This window comes from Bombus pyrosoma, linkage group LG17, assembly GCF_014825855.1.
Source record: "Bombus pyrosoma isolate SC7728 linkage group LG17, ASM1482585v1, whole genome shotgun sequence".
Lineage (NCBI taxonomy): Eukaryota > Metazoa > Arthropoda > Insecta > Hymenoptera > Apidae > Bombus > Bombus pyrosoma.
In genome coordinates, this window is record NC_057786.1 from 4878251 (window position 1) to 4903313 (window position 25063).

The following is a 25063-nucleotide window of genomic DNA, read 5'->3' on the forward strand; positions in this document are numbered from 1 at the left end:
ACGCATCTCCACAGTACATATTCAGCTAACTCGTTACAAATCTTAAGATTTAGTTAAATAAAATCCTTCAAACAGACAAACAGTCTTTGTCCGAACTACGGGAAGATAGGGGAAACCTATTTTCTCACGAATGGCGCCTCCCGCTAGCAACTTTCCCTCAAGGGCGGCTAGCATTCTTTTCTAACCACCGATATGGAAATTGACCAATTAACAGCAAAGTCAATTTCCCTCACCTTTCGAACGAAGGCGTTCCTCGACGAATCCGAGGATCTCGTGCCCTTAGACACATCCCATATAGTTTTCCTCTGCAGCGTCACCGGGATGGAGAAACACTCTCTCGTACAATCTCATCAGCAAGTTACGTGGTGTCTTTACGATCTGTGAATATCACACGTTTTAACATATAGTCCAACTTAGACCAATTCGTTATCGAACTTTAGACCACTGTTACTAGTGTCTAATCATCGCCGTTACTTATCAACTCTGTAAAATCCATACTTGTGTTAATAAACGTCACTTTGATTGTATAAGGAAGATGTATAGTACCAGTGAAGATTCACTACGCGCCCATTACCTTTATTCCGATAGCGACTCGGGCTCTTATTACGACGATGATTCAATAAATATATAATTTATAAAATATAATGTATACATATATCTAAGGAAATCCAATTGCAATAAAATCGCTCAATTCAGTTCAACTTAAATCGACTGTAATTTGTTATTCTCTTTGGGAGTTCCGAAGATGGCGGCATGCAGAGAGGACACGTTCACGTCGTTCCGTACTCGGCAACCGAAATTATAGGGAAAATAAGGAAAGGCGACAAAAGGAGTTGACCAGAGTGTTGTGTCAGTGTATATGTACAAAAATGCGTAAGAAGACTGGTAAGGGACGGACATGATGGGACAGGAAAGTAAAGAAAGTTCACCCCTGTCGAGGTGGCAATAAGGAGGTCATATGGGGACTCGAGCCGCCACACGGAAACTACCCGAGACCACGTGCGCGCCCACTGTGTCGGCACCTCACTATCACAGTGGACCGCCAGTCCACCGGACGGGCTCCTGCGTCTGACGAGAATAATATTAGCAGGAGGGAGGAGATGAAGCAAGGAATGGAGTTTGCGTCAAAGGCGACCAGAAAATCCAAGAGGATTGCAGACAGGATGGGCAGATTAGAGGGTTCCCGGTCTTGGCGCCAAGCGCCGGATCATACACCGGAATAACCAGGGCAAGAATCTCGCAGGTAAGCGCGAGTTCGGATGTCGAAGAGCCGCTGGCCTATGGGGCCTCGTCCTCATCAACGACGTCCAGGGGTAGGAAAAGGAAGCTGACATCTACAGCCCCAGATGTATCCGCGGAGTTGGGCTGAACTAATTCGGCGGGTCGAAGAGATAATAAAGGTGGCGACGACATCGTCGAATCTGAAAAACACTTACATTAAGATCCTAAAGGAGGCGGGAAGCACCATTGCCGCTGGTACGAGTTGATCAGGAGGACGGGGTCCGCCTGCGGCACTGGAACTATTAAGTTGGATGAGATGCGTGTGGAGATGCTAGAGAAGGAAATTTAGGTCCTTCGGGAAGAGCAATCCGGAAGAGCCATGTGCATGCGACAGGAGAGTGCACGGCGCGATGCCTCCAATTCAGAGCTGGGGCGCCTCAAGAAGGATGATGGGAGGGGGGGAGTGTCGCTCCGCCCTCGAGAAAAAATTAGAAGAGCTCGGGCCATCGCTAATGAGGGCCCTAGAAGAACGCCTACAAAACTGGCGACATAGCTCAGAAGCACGACCGAGGAAGGCAACCACGGCTGCGGGTAACGCCATCCAATTATCGTCGCCCCCGAGGGGGCAGGAGGGTGGTGAATGGAAGGTTGTCGAGCCTAGGAAGAAGAAGAGGTGCTTGGCGAGACCATGTGCTGTCAAGGTGCCAGAGATCTCGCAACTGCCCCCCAAAAGGGGGGCCGGTGCTGGCAAATAGGAAGGTGGTTCTCCCTCGCCTTGCGCGATCATCTGCGGTGACCCTAACTTTGAGCGAGGGGACGAAGACATCGTGCGCCGAAGTGCTGACAGGAAGTCCCGCTAGCCAAAGTCGGCATTAAGCGAGGCGATGACTGGTGGCATGATTCTGGAAATTCCCGGGGATAAAGAGAGAGACAAGGCACCCGCTCTTGCAGCACGACTAGGCCAAGCCTCGAATCTGGCCACGATAAGAGTCGCGGCTCCAACAAAAACGACGGAGCTGTGGGTGAGTGGGATCGATATTTCAGTCGGCAAGGAGGAGCTTTGGGACACCCTGGCTGGGTCTGGGGGATGCGGAAGTACTGGAGGTTCGAGTAGGAGGCATCAGGACCTCCAGAGGTGGCCTTGGGTCAGCCTGGATAACATAATGTGCTTACGACAGACTCAAGTGTTCAGTGAGATGTCTATGTTATTAGAACTTTTTATGCAATTTAAATGCATAAAGAGAATGAATATAATACATGTACACCGCCACTTAAAAGATTTAAATTCAGTGATAGAAAAATGCAATTTTAATGTTTCTATTTACAGAAATATAATAAATCAATATAATAGATTCTCTGCTTATTACCAATGAAATTTAATTAAAAATATTTGTTTACTGACAAATAGCAATTTATTGATATTATATGCTACGCATTGAAGAATGAAATTGAACTGTTTACTTTGTTTTGAATCCTCTTAAAAGGAAAATAATGATCTGACCTGAATCTCTAATCTTCGCATTCTCTTAACTCATATGTTGCATTTTGATCAATTATATCAAAACGATCTTCCTCGTTTGTTAGTGATATTTGTTTTGTTGTCAGATAGAGTAAGATATGATAGTAATAAAAAATATTAACTGAGATATAACAAATTGAAATAGCGAAACACAGACGTCGGTCAAGAAGTGTGTGATGTAAAATATTTTCCGGATATATCTGACGTAATTCGGATACACCTCACAAATACAAACATTTCTTCTTACGTCAAATAAGGATAAAGTATTGATATATGTATCACAAGCTAAACATTGAGATAAATAATTCTGTAAGCATTTCCCGTAACCATGAAATTGTATGATACAAGCTTTTTAACACTTAGGCAACCGAATAGGGAAATCTCACTTTTTGGCTTTAGCAACGCGTTTTATTTTGTTGTTATTATCAGTTATTGTTTACCGGGAATTGTACCCAATTAATTGCGCCACTTTTTCTGCTTTTATAAAGTACAGTGTATAATAAAATACATCAATTTAGTGGTGTTGAAATTAATTAAAATGTTACACTATCTGTTACGACTAAATAAAGTTATAATCGAACGATACCATACTGTAAAAAAATATTAAAATGCATCATGAATTTTTCATTTCATGTTCAAGTTGTGTTATTTATCTTTAATCGTCTTGAACGTTTTTAATATTACCTATATTTTTTTATACTTTTAAACACAATGTTTTGTATAAACAATATGTGAAATCGTTAAGTAAAATCATTATCACAAAATATAATTAACTACTTAACTACATGTGTTGTCTGCTTTTCTGATTGCTGGGATTAGTTTTATTGGCTTGCTTATTTTGTTCGTGGCTTTCCATAGAGAGTAGTTGGCATTCACGTGCACAGAGAGTGTTTCTATGAATTTTGAGAATTCCTTACTATTATGACCTTTTATTTTACCTTTTATTTCCTTTGCGAGTTTGTTTAGATGTTTTTTGTTTTCATGTGTTCTATGTTTTTACCGTTTTGCTTTCGCTTTCCTTTTTTCTCTGATTTTGTCAAGGATGTTTGGTTTTGTTTGGTTTGTAAATAGTAGTTGCCCATGCTGCTTCTTGTACAATTTCTGTCAATGTTGTTACTGCCTGTTCGATGCGTTCGGGTGTTTTTAATGGAATATTACAGTTGATTAGTTCTTTAAATGATTGCAATTGGTGCTTTTATTGCAAAGCGACTCTGATTTGTTATAAAGTATTGGTTTGCTTGTGTATTCTATTATTATCGGTGTATGATCGGAGCTAAGCTCCAGACTGGCTGATATTTTTCATTTGTTTGCGTTTAGTCCTTTTATAACTGCAAAATCAAGCAAGTCAGGAATTTTGGTTAGATCTGTCGACCAGTATATTGGTATTCCTGTGGATAATATGTTGAGATTACTAGTTTTAGCATATTTTCCTAGTGTTCTACCTCGAGGTGTGTTAATTCTTGAGCCCCATAGCGTGTGCTTTGTATCGAAGTCTCCCGCTGCGATGTAATTACTTATGTTGAAAGAATTACGTGACTTAGCAGCCAAAAAGATATGGATATTCAATATTTAGAGAAGCTATCGATCAATCTTAATTTGTATTTGAAATAAATGAAATTTCACACGAGAATAGTGATTGTCGTATTATCAGAAAATTCCATTATCCGAACAGTATGTTTGCTTATAAATTCTGATAAAGAAGACTCTACTGTACTTGTATCAGTTCTGTATAATATTGTAGAGTGGGGAAATATTTTCATAGTAAAAATAGTAATCCATTCTTCGTTTTCATAATAATTTCTATAAAACTTAATTTTTAACTTAACTTACATTCGATTGCACTTTAAAGCATTAAACATTGTTCCAAATTCTGTGGGATCCTTGCATCGATCACAAGTACATTCAAAAAATTTTGTTTTAAGAAGATGGTGTCTTCTGTTTGCAGTACCCCACAATGGATCCGTATAACATATAGAAATGTGGTCTCCTAAAATATTTCATACAAATTGATACAGTTGCATTTATCTGCAAGATTTAGGCTAAGAACAGACAATTTATTCGACACGATTTTTGATGAATTGGTCACATCACCTTATACTCGATAGCTGAATTGCTTGCAGAAAAAGACACACAATTTCTTAATCTCGCACAAAAATTTTCAATTTTACTATCGTAAGCGCTTTTATCCTTTACACCCATTGATTTATTTTCACCCATGGGAAATACAAACACACACAAGAAACAGTTCTTTAGCATATATGTATGTATATACATACGCGAACAGAGCATGCAGCTGGAACCACTTCGATCACTACATCTTCACTATTTCAGTGAAAAGTATTAAAGATAAAAGTTGAACGGTTTCGAGGAGGACAGAATTTGACGCGATTAGTGTCTTTGTAGGAGAATGCGTAAAATACATATGAAGGTGTTACGTCGCGTGAGACATCTGCACTCCATTCCTCGTTACCTGGCAGCCAACGGCCCACCTACCGTCATTTCGACTCCCAATGAACCCAAGGATCCACCACAAAACGTTAACTTTCAACTTCATTGTTTCCACACATGTTTTTCAGTTAATCTGTTTGTCCTGAAGGATTTTTTAATCCTAGAAGTATTTTCGATATATAGCTGGTACTTAGAACGGTCCTTGGGTTTATTACACGTTCTTACAAATTACGGAGAAAGCGAGTAGTCACCTAACGGAAAAAGTGGATAAGTGTCTAACGGAAAAGCCGGTTTTCCCTATGAACAAGGTCAACCCCGAGCCACGTCGATCGGAGGCTTCCTCCTCCAATCGTCATTTATTAATGTTGACTATAACCAACGAATCCACGTCCTTAATTCAAAAGACACACCCACACCGAGCTTTCCTCCGTAATCACACAAGAACGAACCTTACTTGTTCTCAACAAGATAGAGCAGTCACTACTCTCCACTCTCTTTCTCAAGCTCTAGAACAGTCGAATTCTCTTCCTCGGTTCGCATTCGTCAATCACGCTGTATCTTACATAACGTTTTATCCATATTGTATACAAAGTTGTTGGAAATACATAAGGTTTATAACCTGTTAATCACAGTGTTATACTACATCAATCACCCCTATTGTCCTAACCGAAATAAGGGGATCGGTCTATTCGTGGTATCGATTATTGCAATCATAACGGGAATTTACGACTCCCGTTGACGCGTATTATCGCGACCGCGTCTCCCCGCGATTGGTCGAAAATACAAAAGGTGAGATCTATCTTTTTAAATGAAATCATGTGCTTTTTATTATGTTAGTCGGTCCAACTCATAATTCTATATAAAAAAGAATTAACCTGTTCATATAAAAAAACATTAGTTTAGAAGAAACTGCAATTTCGATCATTTGCAATGGCATAATTAGAGCCACTGCGATAACTCTAAAAATAGTAACTTGAACTCGAGCAGTTCACAAAAAAACAAAACTCGATCTTCTGCGCATCTTGTAACCATCAACTTATATCTGAAAAATTTGTCGCAAAAATCATGGCATACACAGTGATCGAAGTGGTTTCGGTTACCTTCATCCCGTATATTAAATATTGTTAGTAGATGTCCATATTACGTATTCATAGGAAATTTTAAAGCGTAAAATTTGTAGCGGCACAGGAGTCAAAAGACGGCACGAGTCGAGAGCGACTCATGCTGTTGTTTTGCCTCAGGACATTGATTCAGCCTTGACACGGTAATGTAACGATAAACAAACTCCGAGCAAAACAATGTCGCCGTTACAGGCAACCGTCGATTGTAGTCGAATTCGAATTTTCCGGCTTCCCCCGACCAATATAAATAAACGGACGCGATCGCGAGCGACAACATATTACACAGTGTATTGCACCGAGTATCAAAAAGTATCTCCGAGTATCTAACGAGTTTTCATCTCCGCGATTTTAGTCAGCGAGTGATACCTTTGTATTAGCGACTCCGTATTCGGTCGTATATTTATTTATTATTTTAAATATATTCGACTGTTTCAATAACGTTCAATCTCGTTAATTAAAACCCACGAACGATCCACTACAAATTATATAAAGTGCGAAAAATGTGATAAAAGAATTTTCTACCGAGGATATTCCCTATCTATATTCTCAAACAGATGAATTTGCATAAAAACACTCGATCCAATTATTAGCAAATTTCTATTGTAACATATAAAGATGTCATAGTTGATGATTCGTTTATGTTTTGAAGCTACAAGCTTAGTAACAAAAGCTAATATTTTAAATTACTTATTGTCTTACTTAGAAAGAGAGGAAGAGAGAAGGAGCATGGATATTTATATAAATATTGGAAAATTATTTTGTTGTAATTTTCTTCAATCGACATTGTAATATTTTCAATCAACATGGACTTGATTATTCGTATATGTAATCAACAGTTTCTAATTGAAATCTATTTTGTAATAGTACAGTGACTAATTTCTATAAAATTGATTTTGTATTCTCAACGTCGCTTTGTCGACTCTCGTCACCGACTTTCGTGAAAACTACCCTGTGTGTACAGTTAAGAAACAGTTAAAAGAGCCTACTACTTCTTTAAAAATTGCTTTGCGTGTTCTTAGCCATAATGATGCTTCCATATGTATATATACAGGTGATTTATAAATATGCGATATGAAATTATTTGTAAATATCAAAACGGTAAAAAAGGTTAATATATAGAAATACTAGATAACTGATAGACAATTTAACTTTACACTACAAAATGTTTATGTAGACGTCAGCCGTTTTGCCTCAGCATACACATTTGTCCGAATGACAGACAAAACGTTCAATAACACATCGCTTGTTAAGCAGAGCCGAAATGTTCAACACACATATGCACACGTATAATATAGAGTATTCTAGTCACTCATCGTGAAACATTGCCAGCATATTCCATAAATAAGAATAAAAGAATCACACAAACATAGACTTATAAACTTTTTATTAAAAAGTTGTAATGATGATACAAAATTAGCGAAATTTTTGTTTGAAGATAATAGGCATCGAGTATCAAGAATGTCGCACCTCAACAACGTCGAGTAATTCTTTGGTTCAACCAGATTTTTAATTGTAAACGGGCGATTGTAAACGAAGAAATTTATGTAACAAGATTTAATACTCGTCAGGAATCAATATAAAGAAATCAATGAGAAGTTTGTAATATAACGAGCTTTTTTACATTTCGACTGGAACAAATAAAACTGATATAAATATCGTCAATCTATATCTTTTATCGAACGAAAAATTAGTTGGTTGTTTCGAGTTTGTGTTCTAACTTTTTAGAAATGCATTAATACAACATTTTTCCCCTTATTTTTAGTCATAGGATATGCCAACACCGTTTTGCACAAAAGACTGGAATATGCTGTACCATTTGTTGCTTAGAAAATTATATTTGAGACTGCGGAGCAGCAAGAGCATTACTTCGCTAATTCGCTCACCATCACACGATGCTGTATGGTCTTACTTGTAGATATAAAGTTTTTAGTCGACACGCATATCTATTTTTATGATTGGGGCTATCCAAAACAATAAAAATGAAAGCTACATTCGTTCCAAGTGCCTTCTTCTGAACAACGAGTTATATACAGGGTGTTCGACTACAGACGTAAAAAAATGTAAGGAGTGATTATTAAAGCTAAAATAAGATGAAAATCAAGAATAAAAAAGTCGTTTTATGGAGTAATATGTAATAATACAAATTGTTGAAATGAGTCTCACTTCTAGGAAAACTCTACATCTTCTCTAGTGTTTAGTTTTTGGCACAACGATCCTCTTTATAGCGGCTTCTTTGGTCTCTATTATAATACCGCGGGAAGATCGCCGACATACAGACAATATCAATGATAAAGCGCAAATGCCGACTAGCTGAAAGGGTCGGAAAACTTCAGTAGGTCTAACGGCTATCAATATATTTCGGCACCGCAGTCATTGATGTTCAGTTAGCCACCGGAAAGTCTAGAGTCAAGAGTCGTTAACCGAGAGTTGTCATATCATACTACTGCATTAAGTTCACGTTAAATAATCATCGTTTTCTGTTTAATCCACTGTAATAAATTCATCTATCAATACATTATTATATCTAATAGAAACCATTGGAAATTCTAATTTCTTACATTTCTGAATAAAGCATTTCTATAATACATTCATCAACGCGTTTGCTCTCTCTATTCCGATATATATGTCGGGTTCGCGTTGGGATTAGGGTTGTGGGCGTTTGATGAATCTTCACCGTAATTCGCCATATGTCGGAGATGAAAAGACACCGAAGCCTTCTCTTTGGAATTATGGGAAAATCCCTTAACACTTTAATCTAGATTCTACCATAGCCGCAATTAAGCAATTGTCGTCATTCAATCCGATTGTATTTGTTCGAGATTTGTGATAATGAGCTTGGGCTCGAGGCGACAACCAGTCGCCGAACATAGCTGCGGTCAAGGGATGAACGTTTTGTCTAACAAAGATATGGAGTAATAGTACAGCTCTCCTTAAAAAGAAATAGTTGTAAATATTCCAGCGGTCTCTGTTCTGTGGCTCGCCACACGCAGATCCTATTTTCCGGATAAGATGATTACCAGATGTCGATGCATCTCCACAGTATATATTTACCTACCCTGACGACCTGTTATAAATCTTAAGATTTAGTTAACTAAAGTCCTTCAAACAGACAAAAAGTCTTTGTCCCAACTACGGGAAGATAGGGGAAACCTACTTTCTCACGAACGGCGTTTCCCGCCAGTAACTTTCCTTCAAGAGCGACTAGCATCCTTTTCTAACCACCAACATGGAAATTGACCAATTAACAGCAACGTCAATTTCCTTCACTTTCCGAACAAAGGCATCTCTCCACGAATTCGATGATCTAGTGTCCTTAGACACACCCTATCATAGTTTTCCTCTGTAGCATCATCGTGAAGGAAAGTCATTCTCTCGTGAGGTCGCATTAGCGAGTTACATAGCGTCTTTACACCCGGTGGATATTCTATGTTTTAACAAAGAGTTAGTCCAGTAATACTAGTATCGTAGACAAGGAAGTTGGGTACAATTTGGACTTTGGAAGAAAGCGCATTTTGTTATTCCGTTGACCGCGGATTCGTTATTGAATCTAGGATCATTGTCATTAGCGTCTCGAGTATCTAATTACTACGGTTACTTGCCAAAATCTGTAATAACCATATTTGCACTAGTCAATATCTTCTCTATTGCATAACAACAATGTCTAATCAAAACGAAGATTCGTTTCACTCGTTTCATTCATTTCAAATAATTGATATATATAAAAACCTCAACACAAATTAATGTGCAGCAAAATGAAAAATTATACTTATTGCATTGAATAACTCTTTTAAGTTTCTGGTGAGCAGCTTGTTCGTTTTATCAGTAGGCATACCCAACAATACTTTTGAAAGGAGCACCCAGCTATCGTGTCTGTTCCTAATTAATTTTGAGAAAATTATACAAAAAAAAAAAAAAAAAACGAAAGTCTCCACTGCTACCTTGTTATGTAACATATTGTAGTGATTTTGTTAGGAGAATTGTATAAACACAAAGCTGGAGTTAATTGTAGATTTAATATAGGTTCAGGTTATTCCGCTATAGATTTTTTTGGGTTTCTTCACTTTTAACTTTTTGAATATTTTTATCTCCTTTATTTTTGTATTCTTTTTTATTTTTTGAATCTTTTTTTTAGTTCCAACGCGAGTGATTTGAGTGTGTGATGTATGTACCGTGCTTATTGTGTATTTCGTTTCTAAGAAAATGGAGCCTATATTTTGCACGTTCTGTAATATAAAACGATAAAACTATTTTCGTTACAATTTTTCTATGTACAGTCTGGGCACTTGCGGTGCGTGTGTGGTTTTGCTGTGTAACATGTAACAATTTATGAACACGAAAGATTAGAGGAGACATTAATCTTTTCTACTTGAAAATTTCATAAGTTTTATGTTGTTATGGATTTTAACTAGTAGACAGGTATAATACTTTTAATCTACGATTTTTCTCACAATGTTGCGCGGGATAGTTTACGTCTTCGAATGTCATGATCTTCTTCTCTACGACTTGTACCGGGTAAGCTGCTGCCCACGTATCGTTCGATTTGAAGATCGCTGTGCAGCCTGCAGCTCAAGCTGACCTATTCTCGTCCATGTGAGAAGGTTTGCATGCACACAGGGACATTTTAGCTAATTTTAATTGACAATAACTAAAAAACAGAATTGAAAACGCAATTTCTTTATTCTTGATTTCCATCTTTACTTTTCTTCAAAAATCACCCCTTAAATTCTTGTACACCTGTAGCCGAACACCCTGTATACTACTATACTTTATAGAATATATATATAATATAGTCACCTTTTGCAATAGGCACTGCAGCATGAATAATCAGCCCTCCAGTATCAGTGAAACTTTTCGAGCAATTTGCTTTACAGTTATGCTCAAGTAACGATGTCCGTTCGTAAACTGCTACGTATGGTGGATCAGTAAGCGGAACTTCATGTCCATTAACCTGCAATTTAAGTGTTTGGCATTCATACTTTTTCGAATTTATTTTTAAACCGATAGAATATATGATATGTTTATATTTGATCAAAATAATTAAAAGAATGCTGATTGAAAATAATATACAGTCGGATCCCGTATGACACGATGCTTTTCTAACGTGGACTAAAATATAAGCCAATGCTACCATATAACGCGATTAAGAAGCTGCAGGAAATGACTCTTTCCTAATATGAAAATATGTAAATCTTCGAATTGACTCGACGCACGGTTTTGCATTAACTCTTGTGCGATTAGGAGTTGTTTACAGTTGGTATTGTGAACAGTTATTATTGTGGGTCGCATATTATTTTATCATATTAAGAAAAGACTACATATTTATTTAATTATATTTTTTTGCGCTCGTGAATTTGTAACGGAACGTATATCTCGCGTTATAGGAGGTGCTATTGTACTACATTGTAACCGTATCAGTTATATACACAAATCCATTGATCAATATCCGAAGCAGGTCCTTACGTCTGAAAGCTCAAGCTTTCAAGCATTAACTCAAGGATCTGTCAGGTTAAACACGATGCGTAGACGAGAAGTCAAGCCGCATTTTGTACTTTTGCTGCGTATTCACCTCAAACCGAGGAGTAACGGGCACAAACTCGGCCGTGACACTGAGACGCGATCTAATGCGGTGTAAATATCCATCGAGTACAACGTAGTAATCAAAGTCATTATCAAGCGATGAACTGCTTAATTGTGTATATGAGTTACCAATTCCTCAGTCTCGTCGAAGAAACGGGAAGTAGTAGCGATAAGAAATGTTTACGTAAAGCGATTAGTTCATAGTGTCGTATACTTGATTTCGCAGTGAGAGCGTGTCTATGATAGGAAACTTGCCGTTGGCAAGTCTATATCACAAATGGCACAAAAAAGAGCAACAATTTGCAGTTGAAAATCATTGAAGCTAACGAAAAAATTTTCATCATTAAACCCCAAGTGAACAACAGTTTAACAGATCTTATAGAAGCTGGTATCCCTGCAGTTAGAAGTGTTGAGGTTATCTGTTAGAGGAACGCGTGGATGAATGTGTAACAGAAATATATTTGAGTATAAGTGTAAGTGTAAATGTAAGAATAAGTGCATGAATAAGTTCAAGTATAAGTATAAGTACAAGTGTAAGAATAAGTGCATGAAGAAGTGTAAGAATAAGTGCATGAATAAGTGTAAGAATAAGTGCATGAATAAGTGTAATTATAAGTATAAGTATAAGTATAAGTATAAGTATAAGTATAAGTATAAGTATAAGTATAAGTATAAGTATAAGTATAAGTATCAGTATAAGTATAAGTATCAGTATAAGTATAAGTATCAGTATAAGTATAAGTATCAGTATAAGTATAAGTATCAGTATAAGTATCAGTATAAGTATAAGTATCAGTATAAGTATAAGTATAAGTATAAGTATAAGCCTAAGTATTAGTATAAGTACAGTATATGGTAATCGGGATCCGCATGTTGGCAGCGTTACATTACAACAGAGCCCCGAAGACATGGGCCTATGGGTATTTGTATAATTCCGAAAGTGGCCTGTCTATATCCCGCTGACAATATTGTAGTATCGGATAAATTTAGATATAAATCTTTTCCGACTATTTACAATTTATTTATAATAAGTTGATTATATAGACATTAATTAGACAGAGAACGATGGTTAAACTGGAACTAAATACAAAAATCACACTCTATCTCAAGCAACTCTCGCAACTCAACAACGCTAACAACTCTCGCAACTCGACAACGCTAACAACTCTATCTCTCAACAACGCCAGCAACTCTCGCAACTCGATAACGCTAACAACTCTACTCCTCGATTTCCAAACCAACTCTGACTCTCGATTTACACTCATTTCTCGATTCGCACATTCTGACCAACGCTCTAGTCAACGCATCGTCCTTCTCCTCTAACGTTCGTTTCCTTTTTTTTTCTGATCTCACTACGCTCATGCTCCGCAAGAACTAGGTGACCTTAGTCACACAGGCCTTCTCCGATGTAAACTAACAACTGAAGGGCAGACGACACTGTTTTTATGCTTTGATCGATCTATACTTAGGCCTTTTTTCACGATACTACAATATGAACAAAGATAGGCACAAAACCAGACACCCCCCTCACGTTCAGAAATCACGTAAAAAGTACAAATTGGTTGAAGATACTAAATTATATCATAAAATTTAATTTTCAATTGTGTATTAATTTATAGTCGGCGAATTATAATTTTAATATTATTCTGATAAATTAATTTTTATTATAATATAGTCTAATAAACTAATATTTTAATAATATTTAAATAAAAAAATAAATTATAATACAAATTAATAAATTAATTTTTCCTACCTTTTTCAGTTTTTCTCGTTTGTTACTTCGAGCTTGCGTTAATGTACGTGAACGCTATATGAACGTATACTTTGTAGCAGTTATTTAATGTGAAGTATACGTAGTGTACATTATGTTCATTATCTTCCTTTATTAAAATTGTTTAGTAATAAGCAACAATAGGCAACGCAGACGACAATAAATAATAACTCAAAAAATGTTTGATACTGTTGTCTATACAATATAGTGCAACATAATATAACACATTTTCGTTGGTCTTTGTACATTTGCTAAAAATATAGAGCTTAGAAATTAAAATTGTGCGGTGTCCGAATCCGCAGAAGCCGATAATTGGCGTTAAACGGTTTTTGTCGTTGTAAACATACACGCAGTCGGCGTAGAAAATATTCGTACAATAACTAATTTCAACAAAAATTTTATAGAACATCGTTTATTAATAAAATTTTAACAAATAAAAGTTATATACGCATTCTTACAAGTCTGCAGAATAATTTTCACAAAATAAAGCTGGGATATCTATGTCCTTCGTGAAAATATTAACAAATATCTAAAAAATGGCAAAAATATATGCGTAATAAATATTCGTACAGTCACAGTTTAAGGGAAAAAACTATTAAGACAAGTATAACTATTTTAGTTATTTATTTAGTTATTAGTATAATCTTTTGATTTTATTATGACTTGAAGCCGTCGTGGCATTGAATTTGTCAAATTGACAAAGATCCTACTTACAATATTTTTCCATTCTTGTAAAAGTGTCCTCATTGAATCCTTTCATAGTCCGATATATTTTCAATAATGTTTACATCTGGGAATTGTGGAGGCTATTTTAAGTGTTTCCGAACATTGTTCGTCTTTCAAACCTATTTTCTCTGCATTTTGATGCAGATTGTCTTTTATCCTATGAAGCGGTAACTGTAGAAATATTTATTACGCGTAGATATTTTCCTAGATATTTATTAATAGTTGAACAACAGAGATAGAAAATTATTTTGTGAAAAAACTTATTTTCTGAGAATTAGTTTGGAGGCTTCTAGGAATACATATATAATTTCTATTTGTTAAAATTTAGTTATTAAACGCCCTACGAAATGTATTACAAACGTGTACTAAATGTTCTACTATAATTTTATTGAAGTTCTGTACAAATACTTTCTGTATTAACTGTATCTGGAAATATTATACGTTACGGAAACATACTTTTCGAGAATATTTATTGAATATGTGACATTTCTATTCGTCTTAATATTTATAACGCAGTTTTAAAATATTGATTGAATTTCTACCTGCAAGATACCGACGATTTTTGTCATTTCCTCCTCCGATATATCATCTGTTTTGAAAAATCTTTTAATAAAGCGAACAGTGTTTGACAGCTCATGGGAATTTATTCGATCGCAATGACTTTCGAGCGATAGTAATTTCTTATAAGATTCCAAATTAACATCCTTCGATGCTAACGCTCTTATGACAGTTATACATTGATAACTTGGATGTGGGTGGCCAAATTCAGTTATAGATACCTGAAACATTACATTATCAGTATATATCGTTAACAAATCTCTTTCATACATCTACCGATAAAAATAGCTATAGAGTTTCTTCTGACGTAAGAAATAGCAATAATCTAACAAGAAGCCAATTTTGATGAAACTTTGCATATTTATTATGCAATCAAAAATATTCCACACAAATTTTTTATCGACGATCGATTTATTTGTAGAGACAGGAAACGGCTCTTAAAGTTGTTCACTAAAAACATACTTTCTGGAATGTCTTTAAAATTATGAATCTTGTGCTTTTGGATGAGTATGGTTAAACCTTTGTACTCGAAAGGCAACTCTCAGTCACCACCAATATTGGTTCGTAAATTGGTTCCTTAGCTCTTTTTGTTCTTTGTTAGGAAGTGTAAGGTGTTAGACTTTTAAATTGAGATAAAATATTTAATCCCAACTCCGAAACTATGATACTGTCAACGTCTCCAACGTTAGTTCGGATTTGACGATCATGGCAAAAGTATTATAGTTTAGAAACCCTAAAAAGGTAGTTTTCGGAAGTGAAATTAGCTCAAATGAAGATGCTTGATTTTGAACTGTTGAAAAATGAGATCAACTATATTCAAGAAGAATTTCGTATATTCAAGAATATTACGAAATCATATTTTCAACGATGTAAATATAGATAAATTATTAGAATATGTAAGTTGATTTGTATATAAAATCATTTTACGCTAGCTGTAAGACACGTGTCTCGTATACGCTAAATCATCCGGAGTTGCTGCTACGCCTGACCGAAAAAGTCCTCGAGTGCAAAGGGTTAAATCAACCTCTTCGGTACGATGCGCCACTATAGTAGTTTTCGCGGATGTCATCTTATATTACGATGCACCACTGTAGTGGCTCACTTTACTGGCTCATTCGCTCACCGTTTCAACTAAATGATCTATTTCATTTGTCTTGCTTCGTAGGCTTTTGTATCCTTATAATTTTTTAGAATCTTCAACCTCAAAATGTCGCTTCAAAATAAGAAACTAAGGGCAATTTGAAAGACACTATCGCGCTATGAATGTGAAAATTGTGACGTGGATCTATGTGTCGCACCGTGCTTTAAAATATATCACACTCAATTGTATTATTAATTATTAAAGAAAATTATTAAAGTTACAGTATATGCATCATATCTTTAAGAAAAATTATAATTTAGTAATCAAACACTTCGTTCCAATGTATTTGCGTAGAGTTCCGTCACACATTACAGTGCTGCATCGTCCATTTATGTAGGATTGAGACAGTATAAAATACATTAATTGTAAGCTAGAAAATATTTTTTTAAAAACAGGAGTTACGTTCGCATCTTAAAAACAACAAAATGCATTCTTTTAACGATTAATTCTGCAACATTCCCGATTATGGATTATTCCAAAATGCTCTGCACAAGTAAGCTCTCCCCTTCTATACTTATTTGAATTGTATATTAAAAATCATTACTGTTTTTTAAATATTTCTTGTTAATACGTATTGATTTTCATGTAAACGCATTGATCAGAATTTTGATTTTACTAATATTTTTCTTTGATTTTACATTACAATTAGATGAATTTAAATTCAAGTTGGATTAGGTTTGTTACTGCAGACAATTGCTACGCTTGGATTGAGAACTTAAGAAAAATTAATCAGTAGAAATGCGATATACAGGGTGTTTCACTTAAAACAAGCCATCTAAATATTTTCTCTGTCTATGCATAATACGAGACATATTCCTTACGTAATTTAAACGATTTCAAGTGGCGATTTAGATGGAAGAATATGTTTTTAATAAATATCTTTTCATATGTTCTTTTCAAGGTAACCCATGTTTTTCTACGTATGCATAAATAACTTTTGTTGTTGTATGTTATAGCTAACATTACTGTATATTCATCCACGTACAATAGTACGACCTTCAAACGATCTCGGACTCTAATATTTTTTAATTAATGGAATTTACTTTCTGCGAGATTGCAGGTTTCAGCGATAACGAAAGGTCGATCGTCAATTTGAAATTGTACAGGAACAAATGTATTATTTCTATCTAGATATTCAAGGATTTTGTAGCTGTTAGATCTCTCAATCTATCAACAAACGATCTGCAATACATTATTCAAAGCGGGAGGAAGCCACAATGGTTTTATCATGATCTGTATACGCAAGTGTCGATGGAAACAAGCGTGCGAGACGTAAAACTGTTACTCGTAATAGAAGTCGGAGGATCACCAATTAATCAAATTACGAGGTTCGTGAGAATCACGTATCGGTATAAATTCAACATTAATTTGGTATTAGCGTGTCAAACATATTCCGGATGCCTGATTCATAAAAGTGTTATCCTTTCCATCTATTTTTTCATCAAGGCCTCCACGGAAGCCATTTTTCAAATCGCATATTGTAGTATCGTGGACGAAAGGCCTAAGAGATATCGGGCGAACTATAAACAATGTCGCGTGAAAGCCGAAGTGCCGACAGGCCCAACAATGTACCGTCTGTCCTTCAATCGAATAGTTTCGCGTGGTGGGGTTAAGATGAAAGACAAAGGGGCGCTAAGGGGCAAAGACGAATTAACAGTCAGTGTTAGTTGAGAGGCCAGAGAGTGTGGGTCGACAAGTTAGGGAGTGCGAATTGCGTTGTCGAGAGAGTGTAGTCCGCGTGAAAGAGAGAGAGAGAGAGAGCGATGGAACCGTAGTGACGAGAGTTGCAAATCAACTATTTGGTTGTCTTAATTATAATACGTTATTGTGATTAGTTCACGTTAAACAACCATCGTTTCCTGTTTAACCAACATATGTTTAATCCATTTATTTTAAATAAACTAATTGTAGTAAAGATCCTACAATATTTTTAAATGCTGTATACGGTAAAAGTCGAGCTGCTGTTATACAGGGTGGTTTGTAACTAGTGGTACAAGCGGAAAGGGGGTGATTCTACGCGAAAGAAGAAGTCGAAAATATAGAATAAAAATTTTTCGTTCGAGGCTTTGTTTTCGAGAAAATCGACTTTGAATTTTCGCTCGGTACGCGTGCACTTTATCACGTCCCGTTATAACGGATCTCCCTGTAGATCGTTGTCTCGATTGACGTTATGTTGATAAACACTTCCAATGTGACCGAAGTGTTTTCCTACCTATTAACTTACTATCCGACTTTTATCGCTATCTACTATCCGTACCTATTAGTCTACCATCATATCTACATACAGCAATCGGGAATATACGGACATGATACTTTCGTTAGGTGCGTATGGTGGTAACGCATCAGCCGCAGCTGATTATTACAGACACCGGTATCCAAATCGTCGACATCCTGACAGACGTGTTATTCAAAGAGTAGAACGAACCCTCGGCGAATATGGTTCTTTTGAAAAAAAGTTCAAAAGTTGAAAATTCGAAGTCGATTTTCTCGAAAACAAAGCCTCAAACGAAAAATTTTTATTCTATATTTTCGACTTCTTTTTTCGCATAGAATCACCCCCTTTCCAGTTGTACCACCAGTCACAAACCACCCTGTATATAGGAAGAACTTGATCAGAATGTTGACGTTTTTAAAAAGAACTGATGGTTTCAAAAGGTGTGAGTATTGGAAGAAACGGTATACAGATTCGTATTTAGCTTACAAAAATAAAAATAGTTAGGTTATCTTAACAATGAAGTAGTGTAATTACCTTATGATCTCTGCGGGAAGAAGAAAAATTACACTCTAATCCATGTTCTTTGCAATCTTGACAAAGAGGCCAGCCACATTTTTCACAAGCTACTGCAATGGTTTCGTTCAAGACCGTGTAACAGCAAAGACACACAGGAGCGCAATTATACATAGGACCTGCTATCAGAGGTTGATCATCTTTCAAAACAATTTCCCCAACTTTGATATTTCGTGTGGCTATACAATGACGACCCAATAAGGAATCTTCTGCTAACTGTAAAACGAGGTACGTAATTAATTTCTAATTTTTCTTTGCAATTTGCCCAAAGTGGTGTAATAATTAAGATTGGTAGCACGCGAATGACAATGTTCATTGAGATGCTATTACGCCATGATTATAGTCCGTATACATGTTTATAATACTATTTCATAGATCAATTTCATATTCCTTGTATAATCTTCTAACAGTCCGAGTTTCGTAAAGCTTAGTCTCTCGTATATCTACGATGTAGTTACATTACTTTGGATAACGTTGAGCCTTTTATTAACCTCATTTTCATACACTGTTGGAATATCATATTTGTTATTTACGAAACTGAATGTGTATCTAGTAAAGCTAGTATTAGCAGCAAACGCAAATATTGTAATGTCCATGAATTTTGATTGACCGAGACCGACTGTGTATAGCGTATATAAAATTACTCTTAAGACACTTTCTTAGAAAACTTCCATGTTTATGCCCGTCTACATTTTCTTATGGGAACATGCCCTAATGGTTTGTAACACAATCTTACATACCATACATTATCGAAGGCTTTAGAAGTGCTGACCAGTATTACTTATTCTCTAGTGCGCTATTCATTTTATTGGGTATTTCGTACATTTGTTGAACGATTGTTTATTTATTCCTTTACTCAAATTGGTATTGTAACGGACTCTTATTTGTCTGATTCGTTCTGAGATGTTGTGTTCATACCTAGTACACGCATATATCGGCAATTAAAGAACGGAATTCCTCCTTGAACCTAATTCACTCTCCTTTGTAGGCAGTTATTCGTGAGTCACACGAACCATCCAGAAAGGTAAGATCGCTAATTGATTTGTTAATTAAATAAACGTCCACACTTGTTATCTGATATAAAGAGACAAACACGTCTAACAACTCAGATCTTTTTAATTACACTGAGGAGATTTTTCAAATAGAATTTAGAATGGTTTTTCACACAAGGTTTTTCATAAGCTTTTAAGCACTCTTGTGCCAATTCCGTGTCAGTTCCCCTATAAAATTTATTTTTAAAACATTCATTTATAAAATTCATCTAGTAATTATCAGGCGTCATCCGACGAGTATCTTCACCCCAATATAGTACCTTTGTCTCTAGAGGCATATTAGCGAATATCAATGCTAAGTGTAATCTAAGTATTCTTATACATTTATTTCGGCGATTAAGATCCACAATTTTCAACAATCTTCTAATTTATTTTTCTCCAAAGAAGGAAGCATCTTAGGAAAAATTTTTATTCTATATTTTTTGCTTATTTTCACATGGAGTTTAAGCTACTGCAATTATTTACTCTTGTTCAGCCCGAGAAGTGCTTAATCCAGATTGAAGTATACCTGAAGTATACTCTTTTAAATTTTGCTTTAAAATATTTAAATAACCTTACTTGTCCATGGTATTTCCAATAAAAATAAGCTTGTTTATACCAGGAGATTACTATTACTTTACCTCCTCCGGGTTAGACAGTTTGGACAATCTTTCTTTCACCAATTCAGTATTTGGTTTCTGCAAACAGAACTTTATTTTAGAACGCAGTATTTTCGTGTACATAACTAATAGTGAATTCCAATCCTTTTTTTTTTAATTTCGCAATGCATGTTTTCGTCTTGCAACTCTTATGATTCATATACAGCGGTTTTAAGTGTCCTTCGAACTGTTATGGGGTCTATTTCCGCGCTAGACTCACTTTTTACTAATCCAGCTACTTTCGAGGATATAGATTTAGGTTCTTTTTTTATTATATTGATTATCTTTCTTCTTCTCGGTCTCTAAGCTTCCGTGGACGTTCGCTTCGTGTGGCATTTGTCACATCTTGTTTTACCAAGGAGTCATTTAATCGCATTTCTTACGGTAAAACAAATTCTGTTAATAATTTCTCCTACTTCGGAAAAAGTTTTCCTTGCTCATATAAATTTAATGCAGTCTTTCTTTTAACAGTTGTTTTTTCATTTCTTTTATTTCCTATTATTCACATTTTTCTTTTTTTGTGCAAAATATTCTTATTGGCTTCAAAATATAACGATCAGTTTGAATGGAGGAACTTGCCGCGGCATAACAGGTGTGCCAACAGTGGAAATATTTCAGTAGAATAGACACGTCAGTGGAATTCACGCAGTAACTTATTTTTCAAGCGTGCCAATACTTTTGCTCCGCTGATCGAAAATTTTTTCCAAAAAAATATTACCGACTTCGAAATGCGCTTAAAAGTAAAAAATTATTTTCATTGTGTCAGTTGTAATCTGTATTTCTATTTAATAATTTAATAATTGAAATAATTTCTATTTCATTTATATCTTATTTGCACACATATACAACAGTAGTGACGATTATTCATTTACTTACTAAATAGCATATTAAGTATGTATATAGTAACCTTTTCAATAAAATGCTCTCAGTATAGTGAAACATTTCAACTCTATATTTATATAATTCAAATTTCAGCAAATTTACATTTAATTGTATTAAATTGCGAGATATTTTGACACAAAGTCATCAAGAACATTTTTTGATAGTGGCCAAATTGAAAAACGTCACTTGCATTTGCGAGAATACAAACTACGCTCAATGTATTAATAGTGTACAGGTTAATGGATTTGTATGTATAGCAAGCTTGTTACTACACTCTTCGCCAAAAAGATAGCCCAGGTGTGGTATCTTTAATTTCTCAATGATGCATGTAAAGTTTTCGTCTGTAATGTATAATATCAAAACATTATGAGCTCAAAATATACGGTTCGTTGAAAATAATTAAAAATATTATGAGGTTTAGTGTGTAACAAAAAGAATTGCTTTATTTTAAGAACGAAATGATAGCACACTCTGTTAATATGTTTAGAAATTGCTCAGTAGTTCACGATCTATCAACGAGTAAATATTACAGTACAATATTATATAAATTTTTAAGTATGTGAAACGCGGAAAAAAATTAAACGAGTCTGGAAAAAAAGCAAATTCTTGAACTAAAACAGCAACAGTTATCAGTAGCAAGTGTAATATGAAAGGAGAGACGTTTATCACTCCGTTTTAGACAAGGATGGAACACATATAAATGGTAAGGCACTGTCGTCTTTCGGCGACACTTGCCAGATTTTTTGGCGCCAGTTGTGAGAGCGATGCTGAGGGGGCAACAAGAGTTCCTCGCAGTCTGCTCATATTGCGAAGGCGTAAAGCTCGTAAAGGAACGAACAGAGCGGGAGAGGGTGAGAATATCTCACCCTTGCAGAGTCACGCGCCGAAGGACGGCCCTGCGCCGCCCTAGGTGATCATAGGGATCGACACGCCGAGGAGGATCTGGACCTCCTCAGACTTGCACGACGGCCCAGAGGACAACGTTGAGAGGGGTGGTCCCCCCCAATGCCCGAACTAACCAAGGAATGACTCCCTCAGACAGGAGAAGACGCAGAAGTGTTCCCGCAGTAATTCGAAAAAGGTCCCGGGGCATCCTAGCTGAGCGTCGAGCGGTCCACCGTGGGGTTTTAGTCGGTAAAGTCCGACACTACCCTGTCGCTTCTTAGAAGGGTGGGAAGGGGTGTTCATGAGGATTTCCTCACGTATAAGAAAAAAAGTTATCAGTAACAAAAATATCGAAAGTAATAAGATGAAGTCGTAAAATAATACACAATTTCTTAAAAAATGTTGAAGATTATGGCAAAAAGAAAAGTACTAGTCGGCCGCCATCGTTATCCGATCGTGATAAGCGAGCAACTTTGCGTGTAGCTTTCAACTCGCAGTTAACAACGAAGGAAATAACGGAAAAATCTAGTGTTAGTGCCAGTATTTCAAGTGTTCGTCGAGTTCTACTATCTTGAAAAGATATCAAGAGGCTAAAATTGAAAAAGAAACCTTCGTTAACAACGAAACACAAAGTAGAACGTTTACGCTTTGCAAAAGAATGAATCCATTGGAAAAAGAAATGGAAAGAGGTAGTGTTTTCAGACGAAAAATATTCAACTTGGATGGTCCTAATGGGTTCCAATATTATTTTCATGACACAAGAAAACAGACAATGTCGGCAATTCGACGACAAATGGGAAGAGGCATCGGTTATTTTAGCAAGACTAGTATCAAGTTTATCGTTGGGAGAACGAATAGTGTCCGATACATAAATTTAATCAAAGAACAAGTAAATAATCATGCAGAACGCATTTCTTCACCTGATTACATCTTTCAACGAGATAATGCATCTGTATACACATCAAGATTGGTCCAATATTTTAATGAAAATAATATATCTATTTTGCCGTGGCCTGCACGCTTCCCGGATCTTAATATTATTGAAAATTGCTGGGCAGAACTTGTTCACGGCGTAATCGCGAATGGAAAGCAGTATTAACACGTACAAGAATTAAAAAATGTAATTGTACGCGAATGGGATACGTTAAGCCAAAATTATATCCAGAAACTATATAAATCGATAGCAAATCGTACAATACAAGTAATAGAAAATAAAGGGGGATGTACCCATTATTAAATAAGTACATATGTTTAATAAGTAACTATTGTTAGTTACAATTTATGTTGATTATTATTTTTTTATTGTACATGTGGTGTCATTTCGTTCTTAAAATAAAACAATTTTTTTAGTTATACATTAAATCTCATAATATTTTTAACTATTCTCAACGAACCGCATATTCTGAACTCATAATGTTTCGATATTATGCATTACAAACGAAAAACTTTACACGCGTCATTGAGAAATGAAAGATAGTTTACATGCGCTATCTTTTTGGTGAGTAATGTAATTTGAAATCCAATCGTTACAATTACTGATGTTATACAATTAGAAATGGAACTGGACTATGTATTAGTAATATTTTTAATTTTACGTCGCCTTCGAGAAGGCTGCAATATGTGGCGGCACTCGACAACACAAATTTGGCCACTCGAGACTAACTAGCAACGGACGACGGTAGCGCAGTGGTTAGCGCCTTAGGTTACGAACGTTCGAATCCCGGCGACCAAAGTCCGATTTTTCTTCCACGATTCTTAAATAGGGAGAAAGATACTGCAGTACCCCAACAGCAGCGAGCGACATTATCTACAACCAGCAGCAACTAACACCCCATTTCACACATACACAGCAGCCACCTCAAATATATTCAGTATGCTGTTTAATCAGCGAATGAGTTGTTGCATATGTGTATAAGTAAAATACGTATAAGATAAAAATTATTTGATACTTTCTAGTGCTTTTCGAAGTCGGCGATATTTTTCTCTCACAGAGCCTTTGTGACAAAATGTCTTTTATATGAAATCTTTTCGTGAAGCGAAATTCAATATTACAGAGCTAACGTAAAATAGTTTCTGCTGCCATTAATAAGGCGGTAATTTATTTCTACCTAATTGCTATTTATTTCAATTCTTATCTTTTATTAATGAATGAGAAATAGCATATAATAGGCTGTCTTGTCCCGATTTTCCGAATATTATATAGTAAACAGTGATAGATAGAAACTTATGCCCGAAAATGTATCCGTAGAAAAATGTTTCCTGCAACGAAATCAGGAGTTGAAGCCTATATTGAGAAACGAGATTTCAAAGTTCTCACCCAGATTGCTGTATTATTGAAATCATCTCTATATCAGTTCAACAATCAACAGAGCAATCATTAAACACACGTAAACGAAACTAGCGAACAAGTAATCCTTTGCAATGGCAACAGTTAACATTGTACAAATTTGAGAAACTTTGCATGCGCATCCGATCGGCGGGCAACTATCTCTTGACGATGCAAAAGGTTTCATTTCGATAACGCAATCCAATCCTGAATAATCGATGAACATACACAAAACTGGGTTTTTGCAAAAAAAGATGTAGTTTACAAAAAATAAAAGAGCGTAAAATATTTGTAACTGGACCAGCGGGAGAACATGTCCTATAATATGCAAAAAAACTCATTTCGATTGGTCATGCCGTTTCGGAGATATCGATCAACATACAAAAAAAAAAAAAAAAAATATATATATA

General features: G+C 35.8%; 1 protein-coding gene and 1 non-coding gene across 16 annotated transcripts in view; one reads left to right on the forward strand and one right to left on the reverse strand.

The window, feature by feature from the left end:
* The window catches only part of LOC122576994 (SET domain-containing protein SmydA-8-like), a 66344-nt gene that overhangs the window by 38867 nt on the left and 2414 nt on the right, over positions 1 to 25063 (reverse strand). For 9 of the 15 annotated variants that reach the window (XR_006319991.1, XM_043747997.1, XM_043747998.1 and 6 more), the window contains 4 exons: positions 18832 to 19086; positions 14926 to 15162; positions 11104 to 11257; positions 4571 to 4727 (listed from right to left, as the gene is read on the reverse strand). Coding sequence is in view for 14 of the 15 variants with exons in the window: in XM_043747997.1 (XP_043603932.1) it covers positions 4571 to 4727; positions 11104 to 11257; positions 14926 to 15162; positions 18832 to 19086 (803 nt within the window). In the remaining variant the exon portion in view is untranslated. Of the gene's footprint in view, positions 1 to 4570; positions 4728 to 11103; positions 11258 to 14925; positions 15163 to 18831; positions 19376 to 19610; positions 20600 to 25063 lie in introns of all 15 variants that reach the window. The other 6 variants (XM_043748002.1, XM_043748000.1, XM_043748003.1 and 3 more) reach the window with 5 other exon arrangements.
* Positions 22082 to 22188, forward strand: LOC122577172. The gene has a single exon (XR_006320106.1). It is a non-coding gene; the product is annotated as a U6atac minor spliceosomal RNA (small nuclear RNA).